The sequence below is a fragment of the Nestor notabilis genome, unplaced genomic scaffold (assembly GCF_000696875.1).
Source record: "Nestor notabilis isolate BGI_N333 unplaced genomic scaffold, ASM69687v1 scaffold7038, whole genome shotgun sequence".
NCBI lineage: Eukaryota > Metazoa > Chordata > Aves > Psittaciformes > Psittacidae > Nestor > Nestor notabilis.
Window position 1 is genome coordinate 11,913 of NW_009939524.1, and position 23,760 is coordinate 35,672.

The 23,760-nt window shown below is 36.8% G+C and overlaps 1 protein-coding gene across 1 annotated transcript; it reads left to right on the forward strand.

Moving 5' to 3' along the window:
- Positions 1-64: 64 nt before the first annotated feature.
- BACH1 (BTB and CNC homology 1, basic leucine zipper transcription factor 1) lies at positions 65-11,480 on the forward strand. Its single transcript, XM_010019908.1, has 4 exons — positions 65-364; positions 4,080-5,459; positions 7,157-7,363; positions 10,958-11,480. Exons 1-4 carry the CDS (start codon positions 125-127, stop codon positions 11,417-11,419), a joined length of 2,289 nt encoding a protein of 762 aa, XP_010018210.1. The 5' UTR covers positions 65-124; the 3' UTR covers positions 11,420-11,480.
- The last annotated feature ends 12,280 nt before the right edge of the window (positions 11,481-23,760 follow it).

Consider the following 23,760-nt stretch of genomic DNA (forward strand, 5'->3'; position numbering starts at 1 on the left):
AGTATCAGTAAGTTCCTATTGGATGTGACTTTTCACGAATACAACTTGGTTGGTTTTTTTTTCCAGATTTGAAGAACAGAAGCATGCTTTCCACTGAGACTTACACTACCATTTGTGATACAGAATGTCTCTAAGTGAGAAGAATAGTGTGGTTTTTGCATATGAATCTTCAGTACACAGTACCAATGTACTTCTCAGTCTTGATGATCAGCGAAAGCAAGATATTCTTTGTGATGTTACTATTTTAGTGGAAGATCAGCGATTTCGGGCTCACAAAGCTGTGCTTGCAGCTTGCAGCAGTTACTTCCTTTCAAGAATTGTGGGCCAGGTGGATGCTGATCTTATCATCACTTTACCGGAAGAGGTGAGTGTCACTCCCTTCTCTATTTTACCTGCCAGTGCTTCTAATCTGTTTTGTTCAGTTCTGTTTTACAGTAGGCTGGTGCTTAACTAAAAAGTTAAGGCAAGGGATTTAAGAACTGAAGGGAACGAATTTTTAAGTTGTAAAGCTGCCATTGGCTGAGGTAAAGGCTAGAGAGATCAGAGTGATAAAACTGAAGATAAGTGAATAAGTGAAGTCTTGGGGAATGTGTAGGGGGACATTTTCAAGTAAGTATCTGTTACTTTTAAAATTACGCACCTGTTTCAAAGCATGTATGTTTGTCAAAAAACAAGCATTAAATGGTAAAGAGATAATGCAGAACTAGTCCTATATGAAAAGAGAATACTTTTGGAGTAATAAATAAATTAAAGCTTATGATAGTAATACCTTTAAATCAGTATCGTTAAGATTTTTTGTATGTTTATGTAATACAACATATATTCCTTGCTTACTGTTGTTAACAGTTTTCTTTTGCTCATTTCCCCATCATTTTAACACACTGATCATTAGCAGCTTGATTTTTTTTTTTTTTTTTTACTTTTTTTTTACTTTTAATACTGAGAAAATGTATTGCAATTACTTGCTTTCTTTTTTTTATGCCTAAAATACTTAAATCAGATTGGATTTGCAGGCATTCATTGAGAGTAAGCCAGAACCTGACATCTATAGGAAAGAAAACTTCTTATATATCTGAAGCATCCAAGACATTTAAAGATTCCAGTTGGCATTTAGTTAAGGTATAAGAAGCTTTTTAATACTGAGAAAATGTATTGCAATTACTTGCTTTCTTTTTTTTATGCCTAAAATACTTAAATCAGATTGGATTTGCAGGCATTCATTGAGAGTAAGCCAGAACCTGACATCTATAGGAAAGAAAACTTCTTATATATCTGAAGCATCCAAGACATTTAAAGATTCCAGTTGGCATTTAGTTAAGGTATAAGAAGCATGAGGCAAGCAAATGACTGGATTTTTATATGAAATGCTATGTGTGTAGATGGAAAGTGAAGAGCCTCCAAATGGTCTGATTATTGCTACCGTGGGGCACAATCCAGAGTCGAATGTTAGATAATCAATGGCTTTCTGTGAGGTAGTTTATGATAATTAGCTTTGGGGGTGAGAAATAACATGCAAATTGTTGGCAACTCAACTAGAATCATTAAAGTTGGAGAAAAGGTGTACATCAATCAATATTTTTATTGACACTGGAGATTACATTATAGACTTGCTAATGTACAAGACTGAGTTGAGTGCTAATGCAGAAATGATGTGTTCAGAAAGCCTGTACTTTAGTCTACCTCACTGTCTTTGTAGCATCCTGAGATAAGCACAAGGATTCTCTGTTACCAGAATCTTTCTGATTTTAGGGAAAACTGAAAACTAAAAGGGATTAAGTGGTCTTTTTAAGGAACTTCAGTGGTCTTTGCTATTCCGTATTGATCAATGAATGTTACAAAATTGTTACAACATAGTACCATCATGTCACTTTTTTACTCAACCATCTTACTTCGTTTGTGTTTATTTCTTCTTATACTTTTTTTCTTAGTGGCCTGATATGTTGATAGCCTGAATGTGTCTCAGATTTAAAGAAAAGTAATGATGAGAGCTGATGTGGAAGGAAAGTAGAATGCTGGGGGACACAAAGACATGATTTGGAGTAGAAGAGGGGAACTAGTGGCATAGAGTACTTTACTTTGGGATGATGGAAAAAATGGGATATTAGAAGAATAAGGGACATACATCAAAGTTTCAGAGGAGAAAAATAGTGCAAAGCAACGGTGTTACAATGAACCCGTGTCATAAACCTGAATTAGAAAGGACCAGAGTTTGTGTAGAAAATGGAAGAACATAATCAACCTAATGTTTACTACAGTGTAAACTTAAGAGGACTCTATTACTGAGGCAAGAATTGAATCTAAGCGAAGCAACAGGCAAAACTACTAACAGTGAATCTCATCTTTTAATCACTTGATCTGCTCACTTACTTGATAAAAGCATTTTAAGACTCAGCAGCTTGAGCTTCTTTTCTAGGAACTGCTAAATATTTTGAAATGAGTCTGTTTCATAAACTGCGTATTTCAGAGAAGCAAACACTGATCACATGGTTTGATGTGGTTTTTTGGGGGTTTTTTTGTTTTTTTTTTTTTTTTTGTTTTGTTTTGTTTTTTTAAACCTTTTTGATCACTCAAAGTATTTTCTAGGTCACTCAGACCGAGTCTTCTAGCATTCTGTCTTGTTTGAGGATAACCAGCTAAAAATGTGTAAGAGAGTGAAAGGAGCATAGAATGTGTTTTGTTGGTGTGTCCCCCCGCCCCGATCCTTCCAGTTTTTAGCAGTGTTTCTAATTTATATAGAAAGAATGTACAGTTTTGAAACACCATTGCATTTTTTTTTGTTCAGTTTCACGTATGACTGTCACTTGTTTGTAAACCCACTTTAAAAATTTGTTGAGTATACTAAGTTTTAAGACTTCTTGCCTGCTTCTGGATAAACTGTCTTTTATACTTCCCCATGTTATTAAGGGTGAGTTAATGTGGTGGTGTAATCAGTAGTCTTCTCCAGAGCATATTTCAATTGCTATTTTAGGAATTCTCTATGTAAGAGTTTACAACCAGTTTTGCTGAACTGTCTCTGTGCAGATCTCTTCAACTTCCTTTCATGTGTTACGTGTTCTTAAAAAAACGCAGAAAACAACAACAACAAAAAAAAAACACCAAAAAACCCAAAAATGCAAACAACCACTAAAAACCGAAACAAAACAAACCCTCAACTGATTTCTAAATTAAATTGCATGTATAGTTAATTATCTTGCTGGCAGAAGGACTCAGTATAACTAATGCATTAATATAGCACTTCATTCAGCATAAAGTCCTGTTCATTTTAATGAAGGAGGGCAGTAGAATGTGTGTTTGAGTTTGAGTAGTAATAACAGACATATTGTTTATCCAGAAAATGTCATGTAATTTGTAATATGGTGATCAGTTCATAGCTTTCTGCCTGATTCCTTAGTAATTTTCTCATGCATGGATGATCTTTAGTTTGTAATGATACAGTTTTTATCTCTGGATTCCCTGTTAGGCAACTGTTCTGCAGATGTAAGTGTTGAATTAAAACTACCAACTCCAAAGAGGCTTTAAATGGAGAATAATTGGTTTTGGTTTACAGTTTTGGGTAAAATTTCTTTCATCTGTGGGAGGAAGAAAGGAGTAGGTAGCTATAGTAATAAATAATCATGTGTGGTCAAATTCCATTTTTTCTAACTTTTATATCAATGGTGCATAAGACTGAGCAAATAACAGTAATTTCTCTTTAAGGGAACAAGTTAATACTAGTAGCATTTTGATCTTATTCTAGAGTAATTCATGTACAGCTTGAGTTTGAAAGGTTATCTTTGTAAAGTTACTGGTTTTCAGTGTACAGTGTAATATTTTCAATTGTTATTATGGTATTTTCAGAACATTTTGATAAGAGATAGATCACAGTGAAGAAAAGTTCCACAAAATGTACAGGATAATATAGTATCAGAAGAGTTGTTTCAGAATGAGTATGGCCAGGTTTTCTCGGTGGAAGACAAATCTGATGGTTTTGTCTTGTACTGTTGTGTTCACGCATTTTGCTCACAGGTAAATCTGGGTTCTCTGTGTTTATTTGAACTCATATTGGCCATACTAATTAAAATTTATTTTTTTTTTAATAGGTAACACTGAAAGGATTTAGTCCTTTGCTTCAGTTTGCATACACAGCTAAGCTTATTTTAAATAAAGACAATGTGTCTGAAGTTTGCAAATGTGCTGAATTTTTGGGCGTACGCAACATTGAAGAGTCTTGCTTTCAGTTTCTCAAGTTCAAATTTTTGGACTTCAAGTTGGATCAGCAAAGGAAGAAGTGGTGTACAGAGCGTTGTCAGAAAACAAACCGTAAGATTGGCAGTGTGGATGATAGAGACCTAGAAATAGATGATGAACCAGAAGAACTTTTAGAAAAGGAGTATTTTCAAACTCCTGACACAAAATTCTGTAAAGATGATGAAAATCCTAAATCATCACCTGCTCTCCAAGATAATGCCAATCAAACATGCGATCCTGTACAGTTAGAAAGGGGTAGTGTTTCTAACTCGTCTTCCCAGTGCCCAAAATATAGGAAATTCCAGAAAGCTTTTGGAAATGACAAGGTTCATGCTTCAGAGTCCAATTCTGGTGTTAAAGACATTCAGACGCTGCCAATTGCAACTTTTCTTGAGAAGGAAATATCTGATAATGATGGCATACAAAAAGCTGAGGAGTGTGTACCTATGCAGCTGGTCTCCAGATGTGAAGAGACTCGGGTAAAAATGGAAGAAGGAGAGGAAGGCATTGAGAAAAAGGAAGAGTCAAAGAGAGATTCTGTGACTCAGATTGTGTCGTGTCCTGTGGAGAAAATGGATCTTGCTGCTCTCCCCCAAAACTCTGCTGCACCTCATGGACTCAATTCTGCGTCTTTTTTGCATAGTTGTGAGCAATATGGTAACTTGAATTTCAGTAGTATGCAAAACACAGTCTTAGCTGAAAAAGCTGTATCAGGTACTAGAGTTGGGAATGACAAAATTGAAAGTCAAGATGACACATCTGCAAAGGTTGACTTGTGCACTAGGGGAGCCACTAACATTACATCAGCTGCTGATCGAACTAGTGTGGAGAGAGAGGTAGCAGAACATCTAGCAAAAGGATTCTGGAGTGATATTTATAGCACTGAAGCCTGTCAAATTCATTTACCACCTGCAGCTCCACAAGAGAGCTTGGAGCCAGTATATTCAGGGAAAAAAACAGAGTGTCCATGGCTAGGTATCAGGATCAGTGAAAGCCCCGAACCTTGCTCTCAACGAACTTTTACAACATTGAGTTCTGTCAACTGCCCCTTTATAAGCAACCTTAGTACTGAAGGGTGCTCCAACAGCTCTGAAATAAGCAGTGCAGATTGTGTTCAGGGACAGCAACAAGAACAGTGTCCCTACAATTACGCTGTAAGTTTGGGAGAGGATTCAGAAACTGACACTGAGGGAGACAGTGAATCCTGTTCAGCGAGAGAACAAGAATGTGAGGTAAGAACGTCCTGGTGTATCCTTTGCTTCCCTGTCTCTTAAGGCCCTGTTCAAAAACCTAATTCTGAGCCTCATGTATTGTTGTTTGTTTTGGTGGTTGATTGTTTTAAAAATCTGGGAAATGAAACTTTAGCTATCCAAAGGTTTATGTGAAAGATCACTGTTCATTCAGGGAGATTTATGAAGTATTTTTTTGTAGGATATTGAAGTGGTAGATGCTTAGTGTTAGATCTGTTCAGATATTTCTCTGGAACAACTTTGTCAGAAAAGGTTGTGAGTCTTAAACCAAAGCATGGGGTTCTTTATTAGATTTTTTTTTTTTTTTCCCCCCTCTACTTCAGTTAAACTAAATTTCTTGAATTCTTTGTGTTATGGAAACTTAACAGTTTTCTTGGGTTTATACTGCGTTGTGGGGAGAAGTTGGGAGAGAAACGATACTTCATATTTACTGTGAAATGAAAATGAAGTTTTTAAGCTGGATTCAGTAACTGTGTGCTTTAATAGTATCACTTTATCTAAAACTGAGGTTATATTTGTTCCTCCAGATGAAGAAATTATTTAATACTTTCATTTATATCATTGCTTTGGTAATGTTTTAGACAGATGCCATACATAAGTAAAAAGATCTTACTATATACCTAGAATTACTTGTATCACAGTTTTTGAAATTGTAGATTTGCAGTGTGATTCTGTGTGTGGTGGATCATGAAAATTCAATTGTTTGTGAAGCACTAGTGTTTTTTCCTTTTCAAGATTCCAGGCCTTAAACAGAAGGCCAGAATTTATTAAATACATTCCTTGTCTTTACATTACAAAGAAGTAGATGTCATCGTTGCTGAGAGCAGTACTGTCATTTTTTTGCCTGTTAATCACTAGGGGCAGCCAAACACTGAAAGTATTTCTCTGCTCTCTAAACTAAATTCAGATCTTTGACTGCAGCAAGATAATGTATACTGCTACTTAGTATACTCAAATGTAAGGATGAAAATAAAGTGTCTTTACTTGGATACTTCATAACATGCGGCAGTTATTTTGTAAAGGTAAAGATGTTTTTCAGTGTTAATCAGGACCTTGTGATCTAGGTCTGTTTCAGAAGCTCCTGCTTCTGTTGATCCAGGTGTACAGACAGTGGCAAAAGCCTGGTTCTCTCTTCTTCAGCATAAGAATACAAACCAAATATTGTAACTTCTATAAGTAAACTCCTGTTTCAGGTGAACCTTTCCTATGCAAAAATCGGAGGTGTATGCCCTGGTCTCACCTGGAACAGTGTTAGTTTTATTCCAGGAAATGCATGTAGGATGCAGTATTAATAGCAGCTTAGGGGAAACTCTAGACTTCGTTAGTGGTTCTTCACTTCTTCTCTTAGGTGCACGACCTAACCATAACTTGTTTTCCTAGAGTCTCACCTAATCACTTGGTACACATATGGGTAGATTTAATCCTACTTGGAATAAACTTTGAGGATCTAGTCTAACTGTGCAAAGTACTCTGTTTCACCTATGCTTGAACTCATCCAGTTGAAACCCCTGGGTTTTATTCACCTCACCTTATGTCTACATTAGCTTGCTCTTGTCTCTGAGATTTAGGAATTTAGGTTTGTGTGATAAAGAATGCTTAAAATGAAAACTTGAATTGGCCTGTTTGTGTTTGTGTATATCAGTTTCACCTTTGATTTACAACTGCATCTTGCATTTCAGGTAAAATTGCCATTTAATGCACAAAGGATTATCTCACTTTCCAGAAATGACTTCCAGTCATTTCTGAAAATGCATAAATTAACTCCTGAACAATTGGACTGTATTCATGACATCCGAAGACGAAGTAAAAATAGAATTGCAGCACAGCGATGTCGTAAAAGAAAACTTGACTGCATACAAAATCTCGAATCTGAAATTGAAAAACTGGTATGTATAAATGTTCATTGCTGTTGACTGGAGTCTTTCTCTAAACATCTTGGCTGGATATCTGGCAGTAGTTTGAGCGTGAGGTCGTTTACTACTTTTTACCCTCAAGTTTAGAAGACTTTGTCAGTCTTAAATGATAGCAGATAATAACTTCTTGATAGCAGTCCTAGACTTTCTGTGCTTTACTGTAAAGTATGCGTTTTTCCTTCTGTGGACTTGTTTCCGTTCAACTAAAAGTGCATCACAGCACAATTTTTGGTGAATGGTGTTTCTGAAGGCCATCAGCATTGAGCTTAATTCGACAGAATTATTCCCAAACCATCATCCCATCATCGCTCTGTTTTGTTTTCTGCCTCTTTCGCCTTCCTTGCTTTGTGCTTCAGCTCATGATCAAGTTTACCGTTGTGTCAGGATTGTTCTTGTAGCATATCAGTATGGGCTGGTGAGCTGTTCCCTGAGTCATGAATAGCAAAAACGAGACCCTTGCAGAAAGACAGAAGATATAGCAGAACTCAGGAAGCTACTTGCCTTTTTAGCTGTTGTATTAAGACTGTAGCTGAGGAATTAATGCATCCAGATTTCTCTGCAACTATCCATTGATATAATTTCTCGATCTTAAAAGGCAATAAATAGATAAATATGTAAGACAATCTTTTGCTATTTTGGTTCCTCCCAGTTCCAGAAGTACATTGGCAAACTGGAGCAAGGTTAGGAGAAAGCCACCAGGGTGGTTGAGTTTGGAGTACTCCTGTGGTGAGAGGCAGAGGAAACGGGGCTTCTGCCTGGAGAAGAGATGACTGTGGGGAGACCTAATAGCTACCTGCCCATACCTATGGGGAATTCCTCTAGATCATTTAGCCATAGAGAGTGTAAGATCTTTGGCTTCCCAGGGGTAGTACTTCACAGCAGGAGAACAAGACGCATTGTCATAAATTAACATGGGAGGTTTCAACTGAATATAAGCAAGCACTTTTTGCCAGTGGGGACAAGCAGGTGTTTGAGCAGGTTACCCAGACAGGTTGTGCATGCTCTGTCCCTGGAGGTTTTAGTGACATGACTGAGCAGAGCCCTGAGCAGCCTGATCTTGCCCAGAGCAGACTTTGTTTTCAGTAACATGTTGGACTGTAGACCTCCTGAGGTACCTCCCCACCCAAGTGATTGTATAAAATTGAGAGTCTTATGTTAAGCTCTACTTATATTGAAGGTGGAACGCTGTTTGGTACCGAATCTAACTGTTGTCTATGATAATTAAGTTTGGTCATTTCTCTTGATCTCTGTACTGATAATGTAATTTTTGACCCTCTTACAGTCTTTGCTTATTGATCTTGCAGGTGAACCTTTATGTTCTTGTTCACTAATGTTCCACATTTAAGAATACATGCAGGCCACTCAAGGAGATGTTTGCTTGTTAGTAACAGCTCTTTCAGAGCACCTGTATATATTCACATTCCTTGTACTTTCTCACTTCAGAGCCTTAAAATAAGGGTACTTGTGAGGGAGAGCAGGGTAAAGGACAACTGGGCTCAAGAAGCACTACTTCCCTGAAGATTCTATAGCCCAGGAGGAGGATGTGTCATAAGTGACACACAGTAAGTTGTGATCCAAGAAATGTAATTGAGATCTTGTAATATATAGTGTAGCAGGGAGAGGAAACATGTGAACTAAATACATTCTTAACCAGAAGAATTCAAAAAGCGCTCAGTTTCATGATTATTAGTTCCTCAAAACTAGCTGGTGTTACTTTGCAATGTTAGTATAATGCTGCTAAAATAAAATAATAGCATTTAAATGTATTAATCTGTCAAAAACTTCAGATGGGGACAGGGAATTGTAATAAATACAGTGTAAATGCTGTAATTATTTCTGGATGTTGAAGCTTGTGTTAAACAGCAGTGTGCAGATAATTTCATCTGTCTGTAATACACGGCCGAGTGCCTCTACATACCTAAAATGCACATAAAGTGATTTTGGATTACGTGTGGCAACAGCTGTTCCCAGTATGCTGACAAGTTGGAAGTTTATTAGCAAAGCACTCTTTCTAATAATTTTAGGCAAAAAGGACTGGCAACACCTGCTTCTCTTGCATCATGCCACTTTGCTAGTTCTTTCAAAAAAGTTGTAGAGATTGTAGTATGAGTTTTGCCTGCACAAGACAGGTTTAAACCTGCATGAGGAGGTTTAAAAATAATGAAACTTTCTAAGAGTGACTTGACATGGCAATAGTGGTAAAACACAGTCTGGTTTATGTAGTTTTTAAGAAATCTAAGCTTTGTATGACTTCAGAACTCTGCCTCCTCTTTTAATTAATTAACTATAGGATGTGTGTGTCATGGCACAGTTTTGTGTTCTTTTGTGAAGAACACAGTTTGTGTTCTTTTCTTGCAGCTGCTTCGTTAGGGTCTTGCTTGTTTCCTGTCCTTCTTTGCCATTTCCTTATTTTCCTTTTTTCCTTTATTCCAGATGTTGCTTATTTCCATCGTTAGACCTCTGTTATTAATGTCCTTTCATCTTCAGCTATTTGTGTTGGAAGTCTCAGAAAAACTCATGACAATGAAGTAAAGGGAAAAAAAACCCCAAACCAACAACAACAAAAAAGCCGCAACAACAACACGTGAAAACAAAACCCCCCAAAAAAACCACAGAAACCCCAAAACAAACAAACAACCACCCCCAAAAAGCTAATTTTTAATGAATGCTACCTTTTCTACTTGATACCCATTAGTGAATTGCCATCCCTTTTGCTGCCCTGCGTTTGGAAAATCTTTTAGCATTATGTAGCTAGAGTGCAAGCTCTTCAGAGCTAGGACAGTCTTATGTCTAAGAGGTATCTGCCACTCCTAAGCATGTTAGCTGTGTAAATAAAACTCAAGCATTCAGCTGGTATTCTCCTATTGCAGTAGTATGTTACCCACCTAGTTGCACCTCTGGTCTTGTCTCTTGAGTTTGCTGATCTGTCACTCCTGTCATTCTACTTTAAATTCTTTAATTTCCAGTGTTCTTGTTGATGCTTTGAAGCAAACTGAATTGCTGTGTTTCCAGAGAAAATATTTCTTTAACTTTCCTATATTTTTTTATTTACTTTAGAAACTTTTCTTAACTCCAGTGTTTGTTCTACAGTGGACATGGAACTTCTTGAATTTATTTTTTATCTAGCGGAATTATATCAACAGTGAAAATGTGATGTCTGTTTTTCTAATTTTTAACTTTTAAAATATAAGTATATATGATGATTGCTCTGCTTAATGTTTTGTGTTTTGTTTTGTAATGGTTTAAATGTGTTACCTTGTCAAATTACTGTTCCAGGAATATTTATAGTAATTGAAGCTAGGTTTCATTTTATTCAATAACTACAAATTACTCTTATGCCTGCCAGCATGAGTTTTGAAAAAATTGTGTCTGAAAACCACTTCAACTAGCTGAGTTAATTATGCTTCAAGAGAAATTAGGATTGTCCTTTTTGATAGGCATTTGTGTTGCTGTTTACCTTCTTATTGCTAAATTACTTCTATTTCAGCAGACCAGATTATTTAGTCTTGTTTTAGCTTTGATAGGAAGATAAACCTAAAGACTAAAAGGCTTTTTTTCTTTTTGCAGCAAAATGAGAAGGAGAACTTGCTGAAGGAAAGAAACCTCATTTTGTCAACTCTGGGTGAGACAAAGCAGAATCTGACTGGACTTTGCCACCAGGTGTGTAAGGAAGCGGCCTTGAGTCATGGACAAATACAGATACTTTCAAAATATTCATCTTCAGATTGTCCACTTTCATTTTTATTCCTGGAGAGAGAACGAACAGCTCCATCTGATAGTGAGCTTGCAATGCCAGTATGTATAGAATTAGCAGATGATCTTTCAGGTGTTACATCTACAGATGAGCAGAGTTCTTGTTACCAGATTGTGAAAAGTGTGTGTGATGCAACACACAATGAAGTACAAGAACCGCATCCAGCTTCTGTAAGAACAGTGGAGAAAACTGCACTTGTGGAACAGTGTGGACAGAGTGGTGGTATCACAGACTTCTGTCAGCAAATGACTGACAAATGCACTACAGATGAGTGAATATATTCTCTTTTTACTGCCAGCCTTTCAACAGTGCAACTAGAAGTGAGATTGAGCGTTACTGCAGTGTAACTTACTAAGTGAAAGGAAAGATCAAACTTTATCTTTTGAAGCTGCATTGACACTTACATGGTCATTATATTACTTGGCAAGCTTTGGGTTTGGTCTGTGTAATTTAGAGTGTAATTTGTATGTGTCAGCCTTGGAGCTTTTTCTGTGTAGTGATGCCAGGGAGAGTTCAGGAAAGCCATTGGAAAGTATAAACTGTTCACAGATGTTTTTATTTGTGAGGAAGTTGTCATTCAGGTATAGAGCAGCCTTCACTCTGATTTATGTCACAGTACCTAATGCCACTCTGCATCTCAAGAAAAGCCTCCTGTTCATGCACAATGACTTCTATGCCTGGAATTCTAATCTCTAAGATTCTGCACACCCCCCACCCCCAGTGGACAACCCTTACAAAGCATATATAGCTCTGTAAATGTTTATTTTGTAGATGGGTTAGGGTAACATGACAGTATAAGGAGATTCTGGCAAGTGTGCTCTGGAACAGCTCATTGCTTCCTGCTGTTCCCATCCCAGTACCAGAGCCACCTTTTATTGAATATAGGCTTTTGTCTGAGCTCTCAAGTATGTAGTTAAGACAACTGGGACAGCGGAGATGCTGCAGCATACTGCTCTCTCCTCTAAACATTATGGGAGGAATAACAACATACTGGGAAAGGCAGAAGTTTTAAACTGATGCAAGTCTTTGATTTAGTGTGTGTTAGATCCTCTGGCATCTGAATCTCATATGCTTGTTCAAATTCATTGCTGTATTGTGACTTACAGTCCTAGCACTTTCAAGCTCATTGCTGTTTGTGGTAAGTTGGAATCAAAGTATTGTGAAAGTTTAAGGACAGATTATGTATACATATTTTAAGGTATTCAGGCACCAAATTCTTTGATTTCAGTGCCTAATGGCCTAAAGTAAGTTACAAATGTATTTCTTCTCATCACTGGGACCAGTAAGATTCGTTTCAGAATTTTAGTCTTCAGGATACTTTTATGGCTAAACCTGTAGTATGTTTTCAATGGCTTGTGCTATGAGTATAAACATATAGGAAAGGAGAATAAGGAAATGAGCTGAAGAGATTTCCTTTATTACTTTGCAAAGGAGAAATTTGGCCACTAAAAATAATCCTGATTTTTTTAGATTTTTACATGGCAGTTGATGCATATTGTATATCGATGATGCTTTGTTATTTAGATGTTATTCTCACATCAGAAATTAAACCTCACCACAGAAAACTTTGGTTTTGCTGGTTTACAAAACATGAAGAATCTTGTACAAGCCAGTGGAATTCTTTATTTCCTACCTCAGAATGTATACTAGCTTTTTGTCTTTGTGTGCATGTACAGTAGGCAGCAACTACACAAAGGACTGTTGTAAATACTGCTTTGCAGCTTTATCTTGCAGTGAGACAGAACTTGTTCTTGGCAAGGCTCTTCTCCCCCCCTCCCCATAGGTAATATAGCATTAATAAATATATTAAGACTATTAAGCCACTTATTTAAAGCAGAAATTAAAAATTTGACAAATTTCAGCAGTACTTCTCATAACCAGCATGTAATACAAGTGACTACACTACCTCACCTATGGGTTTGAAAGTTGATTCGAATCTCTACTGATATCCTGGGATTTTCATCATATATCATTACTTCTTTAAGGGGAAATTTTATGTTAATGGAGTATAGCTTGTATAAATCACAGTGCTTGCAGCAACCGAAATTCAGAAATAAATACTCTATGGCAGACATCATGAGAGTTCTACTGCTTTGGATATATTTTCAGATAATTGAATTGAAATTCTTTTAAATGACTATCACTGATATATGGTGATCCTGTATATGCATTACTCATGAAGTGCTCTGGATTTTTTTCTCCAGCATCTGTGTATGTCTGGTTAATTTAATCCTGCCTCCCTCTGTGCTGCCACCCTGGACAGGGTTTTGTTCCTAAGTCTACACTTTATTTAAAAAGCAAACCAATAAGAAACAATAAAAAACAAAACAGCCCCAAACCTCTCTACTGCCCATATATAATATCACTTCTAAAGCTGGTGATACTCTGAAATGATGTGGATGATGACATTAAAGCATTGTGCTAATAGTATGCATACTCTAAAATGGAATTACTTGGGTTAAATATTCGTTACAAAGGGGTGGAGCATACATGTAGAGAATGACTGGCTGGGAACTTAAATGTATCCAGTGGTCCAAACCCCTGACACACTTGGCTGTGGATGTTGGAAAACAAAGTCAGTGATTACCAAATTCAAAGGCTAGAATATCCACTAAAGAATTGTGCTCCACTGCTCCAGTCTGGTGATCAGCCAGGGTCTGAATTCCACCCCGCAAACAGTGCAGGACTTCCAGTGTAGAAATCATGGCTGTCATTGACATGTGATAAAATTCATGTGATATTTTTAAACCTATGAAGAAACTGGTGAACTTTGAGGGTAGGTTTTTGCCTAACCAGCTGCATCTAAATAATTTTAAAAATATTTATTTAATACAGTTGACCTACAAGTTGCATGTTGACATCTATAGCCTATATCATCAACTTGCAAAAGTTAAGAATGAATGACAATTTTATGATACAGAAATCTCAGGTAAATGTTTTAGAGGGTTTTTTTCTTTCAGTAAAGAAATACTCAATTTTGAAATTGTAAAATACTTTGTTAAAGCATGTTTTAAATACTTTGAACAGACTATCTTAAAGCCATAAGAGTATGATGGCATACAGATTGTAAAATAAACACATAATTACAACAGTTGATTTTGTATCTTTCATAATTCGTATTTTCTAAGACTGCAATAAAAACCACTATCCTTTCTACAAAGGCTTTTCTTTTTTGTACAAATCTTTTACAGTGGGAGTCTTTGCTGGTGCATTATTCACTTACATAGTACTACTAAAACATTTCTGAAAAGTAGTCTATATAGTTTGTAAGTACCTGAGTAATACACACAGTAGCAAATATTACTGAGTTGGAATAAATTTCCTGTTACTTTATTTGTGGGGTTTTGTTTTGGGGTTTTTTTTGTGTCCTGTTTGAGTGGGTTTTCTTTTCTGGAGAGCTTTATTTATTTATTTTTTTTTTTAAATTTTTATAATTATTCTAAGGGAGACAAAACGTAAGTGGCTCATTAATGGGCTATTGATGTTTGTTGCATCTAGAAAAAACTTGGAGGTAATGATTATGTGCATAATACAGATCAGTGCATGAGACTGAGGTTTATCATAGGGGGACATGTAATGTTACATATGTTTATTAAACCTCCCAAGAAGTATCTTTGTACATCTGTTGTGTCCTAAATAATCCAAAGTATTGCAGAAAAATTACCCTTTGAGAAACTGAATTTATCCTAATGTCCTTCTGTACCTCTGAAAAGGTAGACTGTAATATTGGATCTAGCCTTTAGTGTTGTTTGTTTCCTGACTTTAAGAACCAAGACATTAGCTTACACAAGAATGTTATTGTGGTTCCTCTTTGAGGAAACTTAAAATCTTGATGCAGGAGTCTGTGATATGTTTAAAACCCTTCTTAATAGTCAGCAAGAAACAATACCACTGAAAGCTAAAAGGTACGTATGCCAGAGGTCGGTACTGTACAATTAGTTCTGCCTCTGGGTCCTTTTTGGGAAGTGAGAAATGAGGAACTGCTGGTAATTGGTACCCTTTATGTGAGCTCAGGAGTTTTATCCGAGCATGACTGAACAAAATGAGATTTGTTTAAAGTGAAATAGCAAAATTTCTCCAAAAGCTGGAAAGAATGTGGAAACGTACTATAACTGAAGCAGGTTTGGAACAAATTCCTTTAATACTCTTCTGCCAAAAGTTTTAATATAAACAAAATAATTGATCTTTACAAAGTGAATGTTGTCCCTTTTTAGCACTGAAATGGATGCTGGACAAGCTGGACCCTTTTAACTGTTTGGTATTGTTTGTTACTGATTTCTTCTTTGTTTTATTTTTTGTTCCTCAAGAGAAATAAGCCTTAAAAGCACACAGCTGCAGTTCACTAGCATGTATAAAAGAGAATTTTAGTATTGGTAGATTAGGACTTACTACCAGCTGAATTTTTGTGGACAGAACTACAGGACAAAAGGGAAAATGAGCTGATTTAGGTTTGAATAGGAGTCAAAACAGTCAAATATTGTAAAAGCCTATTTCTGCATGTGCTGTCTAGGCCTCTTAAATTTGTATGCAATGCACTTAAGCTCTTTTTATCATTTTTAATCTATTTGAATTGCAAATATTAACCTGGCAGATTGTGGACACCAGCAGTTATTTTTCTCCCCCACCTTTAGAGAATGGATGGGGCAGGGAAAGCAATGTTCACCTCAGAGATTGAAGCTTTACAAATGAACAGGATACTTAAACACTTACTTCTGCTGAAAATAAGGTAGTGTAGGAAGGTCCAGGTAATGGCATTTGTTGCTGGGGAATGTTTTGCCATGTTATAGGTTTAAAAATAAAGAAGGGAAAGTGCTCATTTTCCTATTAAGCCAGGAAAGATTCAGAGTAGAACTTTCCAGAAGGGCATGCAAGGACCCCCCCCCCCCCTTTTTTCCTAATTTAGAGAAGTGGAAGAAATAATGTTTATAATAATGCTCACTGTATGCTCATGAAAATATAGTGTAGTTTTCTAAGGATGCTATTAAAAAAAAAAAATAGCTTCATAATATGCTAGGTATTGTAGGCAGACATTCAAATAGACCCTATTCCAAAGAAAGCTTGAGTAAGGGATGTGAGATATCCCAGTAACAGGATTAGTGAAATACAGGATAAACCATAATCTCAGTTTTAGGACACCATTTTGACTTGCTACCTACAAAACACTTCATTAGATAAGCATTCTGGACTGTGAGGAGGGATAGCATGACTGCAGTAGGGTAAAACCAGCTTTAGACTGCAACTGAACATAAACCTGAGGTGGTGGATTATACTGTCTAAAACAGGTTTACTTATTCTATAATTTATTGCCAATATTGCCTCACACTTAAAAGATGTTATTACTAGCTATTGTACTGAGCAGTAAATGTACATACATAAAAAGAAAAATAACTTCCTGAACTCATTAAAAGTGCTAGTATCTGCTAGACAATTTGATTGACACACATCATGGAGTATCTGGCCATGTCATATAGGAGTTAACACATATGTCATTTCTCTAGCTGCATTAGGATCTGGTTTTGAGCGGAAGCTGAGGAATGCACAGCTGATAAGACACAATTCTGGTCAATATTCACTAGGAAATCTTGAGGTTGTGTTTATAAAGTTCACTAGAAACTGAATATTTGTTTGTAAGTAGTCTTGAACTGAATTGTCAGATAAAAGTTTTGTTGGCATATAGTGGTTTCTTTTCCCTGTCAGCTAGTGAGAAGCTTTTTCTGAGTGCTACAGCCAGTAAAGAGCTTCCAGCTTTCTATATATCTATAGATATATATAAAAAAAATTATGATGCAGTTGAAAACTATCAATAGAATTTTGTAGGTTCTAGTAGTAATTTAAGACTTCTAACTTGTGCAGTCTTTGCTAACGAAAACCTGACTTTCAAGTGGTTTTGTAATGTCCCAAAATTAGAAAGTCAAAGTGAACGTATTTGTAGTGCCTCTAGAGGACATAAGAAAAGTGTCATCTGCTTTTGGGATTTCAGTCAGAACCAAATTAAACAAGGAACTTCCTTGTTTGTTGTCTGTTTTTTTAGTAAAATAATAATTTAAAAAAAAACCGTCACCAAGGAAATAAAACCAGGAAGTGTCAGGTTCTGGAAGGCAGAAATTGGTAATTCACAGGATTTCCACATTAAAAAAAAAAGAAATCCATTAACAGGAAAACAGGTTTCTAGTTCTGTTTTCACAGAAATTTGTTACAATTTTCACTTTTCAAAACTTAGATTTCTGCAGAAGTATATAATTTCATGAAGAGCCCTTTTGAGAACAGAAGAACCTTGATGCCTGAGTAATTTGGGATGTGAAGATTTTGCTTCTAACTTTTCTTCTTCCAAGCTGCTAATACCTGCCTTGAAATTAAGGGATAATGAGTGTCTTAACATGTGTAATATAGATTGTCAAATATCTGTCATACAGTTAAATAAAAACTTGATTTTCAAGAGTACTGATGATGTGAACCGATCATCACAAAAGTCCTTTGATTTGGGGTGGGGATGGTGGGGAGAAGGGCAGCCAGCTAGGACTGAGTCCAACCTCGGACTCCTTATGGAGGTCTTGCTGGTGTTTTAAACAAGGCATCCAGTCTTGCTCACTCACTAGAATGTGAGCATGCAAATGTGTCTGCATCTCAAACACTCGTCTTTTTTGAAGCTGGGATGATTTTTGTTCTACAATGCTGTCTGCGCAGTGGCTTCTTTTGCAATTTGAAGTGTGCAGTCTATTTTCTTCTTCAATCTGTAGATGGCAGCATGATACTGCCTACTGCCTGCATTACTGCTGCTGAAAAGGAGACCAGCTACATGGACGTTTGTTTAAAACCCCTGAAAAGTGATTTATTTTTTTTTAATTGGAAGATCAATATCTAGCTTTTCAATCTGCAAATAATGTTTAGCACTCACCTTGTTAATTTCATCAGATTAGTGGTGCAGATGCAGCATACTGATTACTGATGATGTTATATTGAATTCAGGCCTGAGTTCCAAGAGCATCCATTCTGCCTGTAACTTTTCATTCTTGAAGTATATCAGATCTAATGGATTTGAGTTCAAGATAGAAATGAGAACAACAGGAAAAATATTATTTCCCAAGGTTTTCTGCATTCTGAATATACCTAAGTTGGAGAGTACGTTGAGGTTTCCCTTGAGGCCTGGCCTCTAAGAGCATTGAAGCACCTTTCTAATATTAAATGTGCTATTAATTCAAAGAGCTTTCATATTTTCTGCAAGAGAATAGGTTTTTTAATTCTGTGCCAGCATTGGGTTTTTAATATATAAATAGGGACAGAAATAGATCAAGGTTTAAAAATCAAGCTACTGTTTTCTAAATCAGGACTTTGGTTTAGGAGACTCACTAGCATCCCTAATTTGTTGTCAAGAAATTATGATCTTTACAGTTGCAAGGCTGGAATTCTTGCATACTGCACAGCACTGTGTTGGGAGGTAATTTCCACAAACAAAAATTAGCATGATTCTGTTTCCTCTTCCCCTCTTCTTGGTGGCCTCTCTTCCACCTGGTTGCTGCTCTGAAGAAGAAAAATGTTTTCAAACAAGCCAAATGGTACATGGTGATCTCAAGTGTTTGGTGTAAACAAACAGAACAAACCAAGCTTTGGAAGATGATCCTATGACAAAAGGTCAAGAGAGTTGGGGCTGTTCAGCCTGGAGAAGGCTCCAGGGAGACTTTATTGCAGCCTTCCACTACCTAAAGGGAGCCTAAGGAAAGCTGGAGAGGGACTTCAAGACCAGGTTGGATGGTGTTTGAAGAAACCTGGTCTAGTAGAAGGGAGGTGGGGGGAGGTGGAACTAGGTGAACTTTAAGGTCTCTTCCAACCGAAACCATTCTGTGATTGGAAGAAAAGATTTGCTTTCACCCATTTTACATAGCATCAACTGCAGCTCTCAGTTGCTGCCATGTAATACCACCCCAAAGAAAACAGAAACAAGAAAGAATTAGCTGAGAATAAAGATAAGTGCCGATGCTTAATTATTTTGCTGAGAAACTATGGTAGTATCATTCATGTTGATATTGGTGGCCAGCCTAAGAGTGTGTATTAAAGAAAGAAATTACAAGCGGCTGTGTTAGTTGTAGGTTGAAGCTTTGTGCAGTTCTTAATTGCTTAGATAGATAAAATACCTGAAAACTCAGTGACATACACATGCTGATGGTGACTTCTCCCATACCATTTTTCCCTGCATTAGCTTAAAAAAAAATCCAGACTTGTTAGTTCATGCATATTTGGCAAAATTTTCTGCCATAATATTACCAATATACAGTTACACTTTTATATAACTCTTTGTATATACACAGGAATAAAAGTGCTTTTAGGGATACTAATTTGCTTGTAAAACAACAAGCTAAACTGGAAAACAGCTTTTTTATTTGAACAATAGAAAAGTCCTTGTTCTTGATGTGTTAAAATGCAGATGTGAAGAGCAAGAATATACAGATGTCATAAAAAGAAAATCCTTATTTCAAAGCTGATTATTACTTTACAATTATGAGAAATTTCCAATAATTTCAAATGCTTTTTCTTAGTAATGGAAAATGACCTATGTATAATTTCCATCTCAAAAGTAGCTTTAAAAAATCCTTTATTTGATATGTCAAAAATTATTTCTGCTCCATCTTAAAATCAAATGGTTATGCTTCAGCCTGGGGAGTATATTTAACACTGGACTATAAAATTCTGAAAATACAGCCTGAAATTTTGATGAAACCAAGCAATAAAACAAGGCGGCATATCAATTCTTCTGTACTCTTTTCCTGTTATGTTGATCTGAAGATCTGGTACTGATCCCAGAAATAGGTTTGTTAACTGGGTAACCTTGTGAAGCTCTTGATGGGGAAAAGTAAACTGAGAGGAGGAAGCCTCAATGCTGCAACTGAGGCATTTGCCACACAGTCATTCCAATGCTTTTGGAGATATTCTTATCTCTGAGATTTTGCTTGCAGGCTCACAAATTTAGGAAATCTATAAATCAAAAACCCCTGTTTTGCTGACAACCCAGCTGCTGTTCATTGCTAAGAGTTTGGGTTTGTTTCCCGAAGGAGCTGTGATTTGAGGCTGAGGCTCAAACAGCTGCTGTTGGGGTTGGCATTTTGGTGTAACAACTTTTTGATGTGCAAATTCTCCAAGGGAAAATACCTCAAGGAGAAACATGAGCTCACATACCATTGCAGGAGGCAACACACTGTCAAAATTGTTCATTCATAGCCATCTTTTACAGGTGGCCTGTCACTTGAAGATAGTCACGTTAGTGCTGTGCGCATCGTAGCTGTCTATGTTAAGTTCGTATCTGAAGAAAATAATTCTTGTATTTTGTTCTCCCATTAGAAAACAAGTTGCAGCAGCTGGATACAGAGTGGCTCCAGCTGATGCATTTATGAATGCTTGCAAAACTACTTTAAAAGTCAAATTATTCATAAGCAATGGTGGGTTTAATTTTCCCTTTAGATCTCAAGTCAGACTGAGCAAAGCTGATGAATAAGTTTGATGTTTCTCAGCACTGCAACATCCTGATGGGATAGTGACAGAAGTCAGCTAGATTACAGACCTCCTTCAATGTTGTTAGCTAGCTAATGAAGGAAAAACCAACTAAACAAACAAGCAAGCACAAGCTTCCTGGGTTTGTAATGTCCTTTTTGCTTTTCTCTTCTTCCCAGTTTGCCACTAGTCATAAAAAAGACTGCATGCTGCAGGTCTATCATCCTCTAGCATCATCAGTCAAGCCTATGAATTAGTAGGATCCAGGACTATATTATCCTCCCTGTTCACTGGAATGTGATTTATGTTTTATTCTTTTACAAATCAAAAAATATTGCACAAGATTTGAGTCTTGTGCTTTTTCCGATATGCTTCTGCTATTTTTTATCCCCTTTAAAACCTATTTCATGCTATTCAGATAGGAAGTAAAACACATGAAAATGTGATGTAATATTAGACACGGCTTCTCCCACACAGTTTTTAAAATGGTGGCTTTTAGAACTGTAACCCTAAACTGTATATTAGACTAAGTGTGGTGCATCCTTATTTTTTACTAAATGATGGTCATCAAAGTAAGTGCTCTTTTGTCTTACGTTCTGTTATTCCCACTGTCTTCAATGTTAGCACTGAGCAGTGAGGGATCTAAATGGATAAACCACTGTGGCAGGGAAAATTGCATGTGTAGCTCAAGAGCTACAGCTTCAGCACCCCTAGCTGTTATCTCCACCAATAATCTGAAGCAGGGAAGCCTGCAGTCATCACTGTGGCCAAAATTCATGGGCTACTTTGAAATCCCTCTGCATGTCAAGGCCACATCTGCTCTATAATTGCATGGAGTTCTTGTCACCTCTCATCTGCATGTGATGCGTGGATTTCAGCTCTCTTCTGGAGAAGGATGCTAACATGGAAATGAAGTCTGTTTCTTCAGCTCTGCTCTGAGGCTTTAACCATCTCATGGCAAACTAGTGTAACATGGCTGCAATGCTAGTGGATCTGGCAGGAGGGCACAGAAATATAGCTTATAACAAGGCTTTGTAACAAAACTGCAATATGAATATTAAGTCAAATTGAAGCTAAGTGGCAAGGATCCTGTTGTTGATATATGCTGGATGAACAAAGATTTGCTTGAAAAGCTCAGTGGATATGCTTTTAAATTCTCTGTTCTTCCAGGAGCAAAGAAACTTAGATGAATGGGGCTCACTTCAGGATCAGTAATTGCAGTAAGTACTTCAATTGCTGCACAGAAACATGCCTATCTGACTAGGTGCCTAGTAACCTCCAAGGTAAAGTACCTGTGATTGTGATTAATTTTGCTACTGCCACCAGCGATGTTGGCAAAGGGATTTGGTTACCCAAGGGTAGGTGTTCAGTACCATTTCAGGGATGTGTTTCTCCCATATGTCATATCTGTTAGGCTCATGTCATGTCTTATATACCTGATGGCACTTACTATTATACTTGAAGTAAAGTATACTTGATTAAAAGAAGAGTTGTTATAGCACTGGACATCAAAGCACTCTTTAGACATTGCAATGGAAAGCCACCAGTCTACTTAGCAAAATCAGGTAAGATAACTTTAAAAGGTGGTATGGAAATTTTGGCAGTTCTTCAACTTCACTCAGAGACATTTGAAAGTGGATGTAGGTAGTACAGTTTAAGGGCTCAATGGTGGTTTTTCTCAGAAGACTTCTTATTCCAGGAAAAAAATTAATTTGGGAAATGGAAACTTCAGATTAAAAGAAGACATTTTAAAGCTCTGGACAGCAAAGTACCCTTTATGTATTAAAATAAAGCCAATAGCTAACTAAGCAAAATTGGGAGTTATCATACTGTTGAAACAAATATGCAGGAAACCATGTTGTAGTCAGTAAGTAAATCATGAGAACCAAAACAAGTTTGTGAGGGGAAACCGGAATTCTTAATTCAGGAAAAATGAATCAGGAAATAAGGTTGAAATTAAGGGGAACCTACAAACTGCTAAAAGGAAGTGGTTGTTCCTGTATCGTATAATTTGACACGGATGATTTTAGTGTTGCATTTTTGAAGACATTTTAAGCCTAGCTTTGAAACCAGACTTCCTGCCTATCCAGACAGTGAGCTTGGAAGCAGGCCTCAGTAGCTACTTGGTGGTGTCTTCTGCAGTGCTTTCATCAAAAGGTACACCTACAGGTCAGACAACTTAGTACACCCTATTTCAGCATCAGGGTGAGTGGAATTGATGGGCACATCCAGACAGCCCATAGACGTCTGTGTTAGTTGGATGAGGTAAGAGGATTAGGAGCCTGCTGAGCTTCTAGTCACCTTGAGATTGTTCATCAAGAGTCTTCTTGGCATAGTTAGAAAGACCAAAAGAAAATCTGAAAAATCAGATATTTTATTTAGTTAAAGCTTTATTCATTATAGTAACTGTGGGCATCAAATACTATGAGGGTGTTAGACAATGGAATAAAACCTGATGTGAACAGCAGGTTAAGTCTCCTCTTTTCATATTTCTCAGATATTCTTCAAACAAATCTACGTTGAATTGAGCACTTAAAAAATAGTCGTGTGCCAGTTAGAGATTCTGGATAGTAGGATAATGTTACTAGTTCTATGCGTTTCAAATGTTAGCAAATAGATTTTAACAAGTGTTGCAGAACCAGTAAATATTAGCCCCATTGTATGTATTTGTAAACTAAGCCTATAAACTGGCTAATTCAGTACTTGAGGCTGTCCTAGTATCCCAACAGTGCTCATGTATCCAATATACCTTAAAGATTGTCAGCTGGGCATAGAAGCTGTGTTGAAACTCTAAGTTTGACCCTCACTACCCTTATCTGCAAGATACTTGGCTGAATTTGAGCATAGCAAGACCATGGGAAGCAATTCCATAGTTCAGTTCTTGACTTCCTCTTCCACCTATATGTTGCCTGTGTGCAGCATCATGTCTAGAGGAAGAAAGAAAAATAAAAAAAAAATATTACTATAATTTGATCTATTTAAATGTAGGCTTTCAGATAAGAAAAATATAGAGAAGGAAAGTTCACATAGTCATTTGAATTGTATGAGTCCAACCCTTCAATTTAACTGTAAATATTGCTGAAAGCCTAATTCAAAGAATTATTAGTTTGAAGTTAAAAGAGAATATACTTTCTCA

Coding starts and splice junctions, on each gene's coding strand:
- BACH1 (XM_010019908.1), top strand. CDS start 125: ATGTCTCTAAGTGAGAAGAATAGTGTGGTTTTTGCATATGAATCTTCA. Junction 365..4,079: donor TCATCACTTTACCGGAAGAG/GTGAGTGTCACT, acceptor TTTTTTTAATAG/GTAACACTGAAAGGATTTAG. Junction 5,460..7,156: donor CGAGAGAACAAGAATGTGAG/GTAAGAACGTCC, acceptor CTTGCATTTCAG/GTAAAATTGCCATTTAATGC.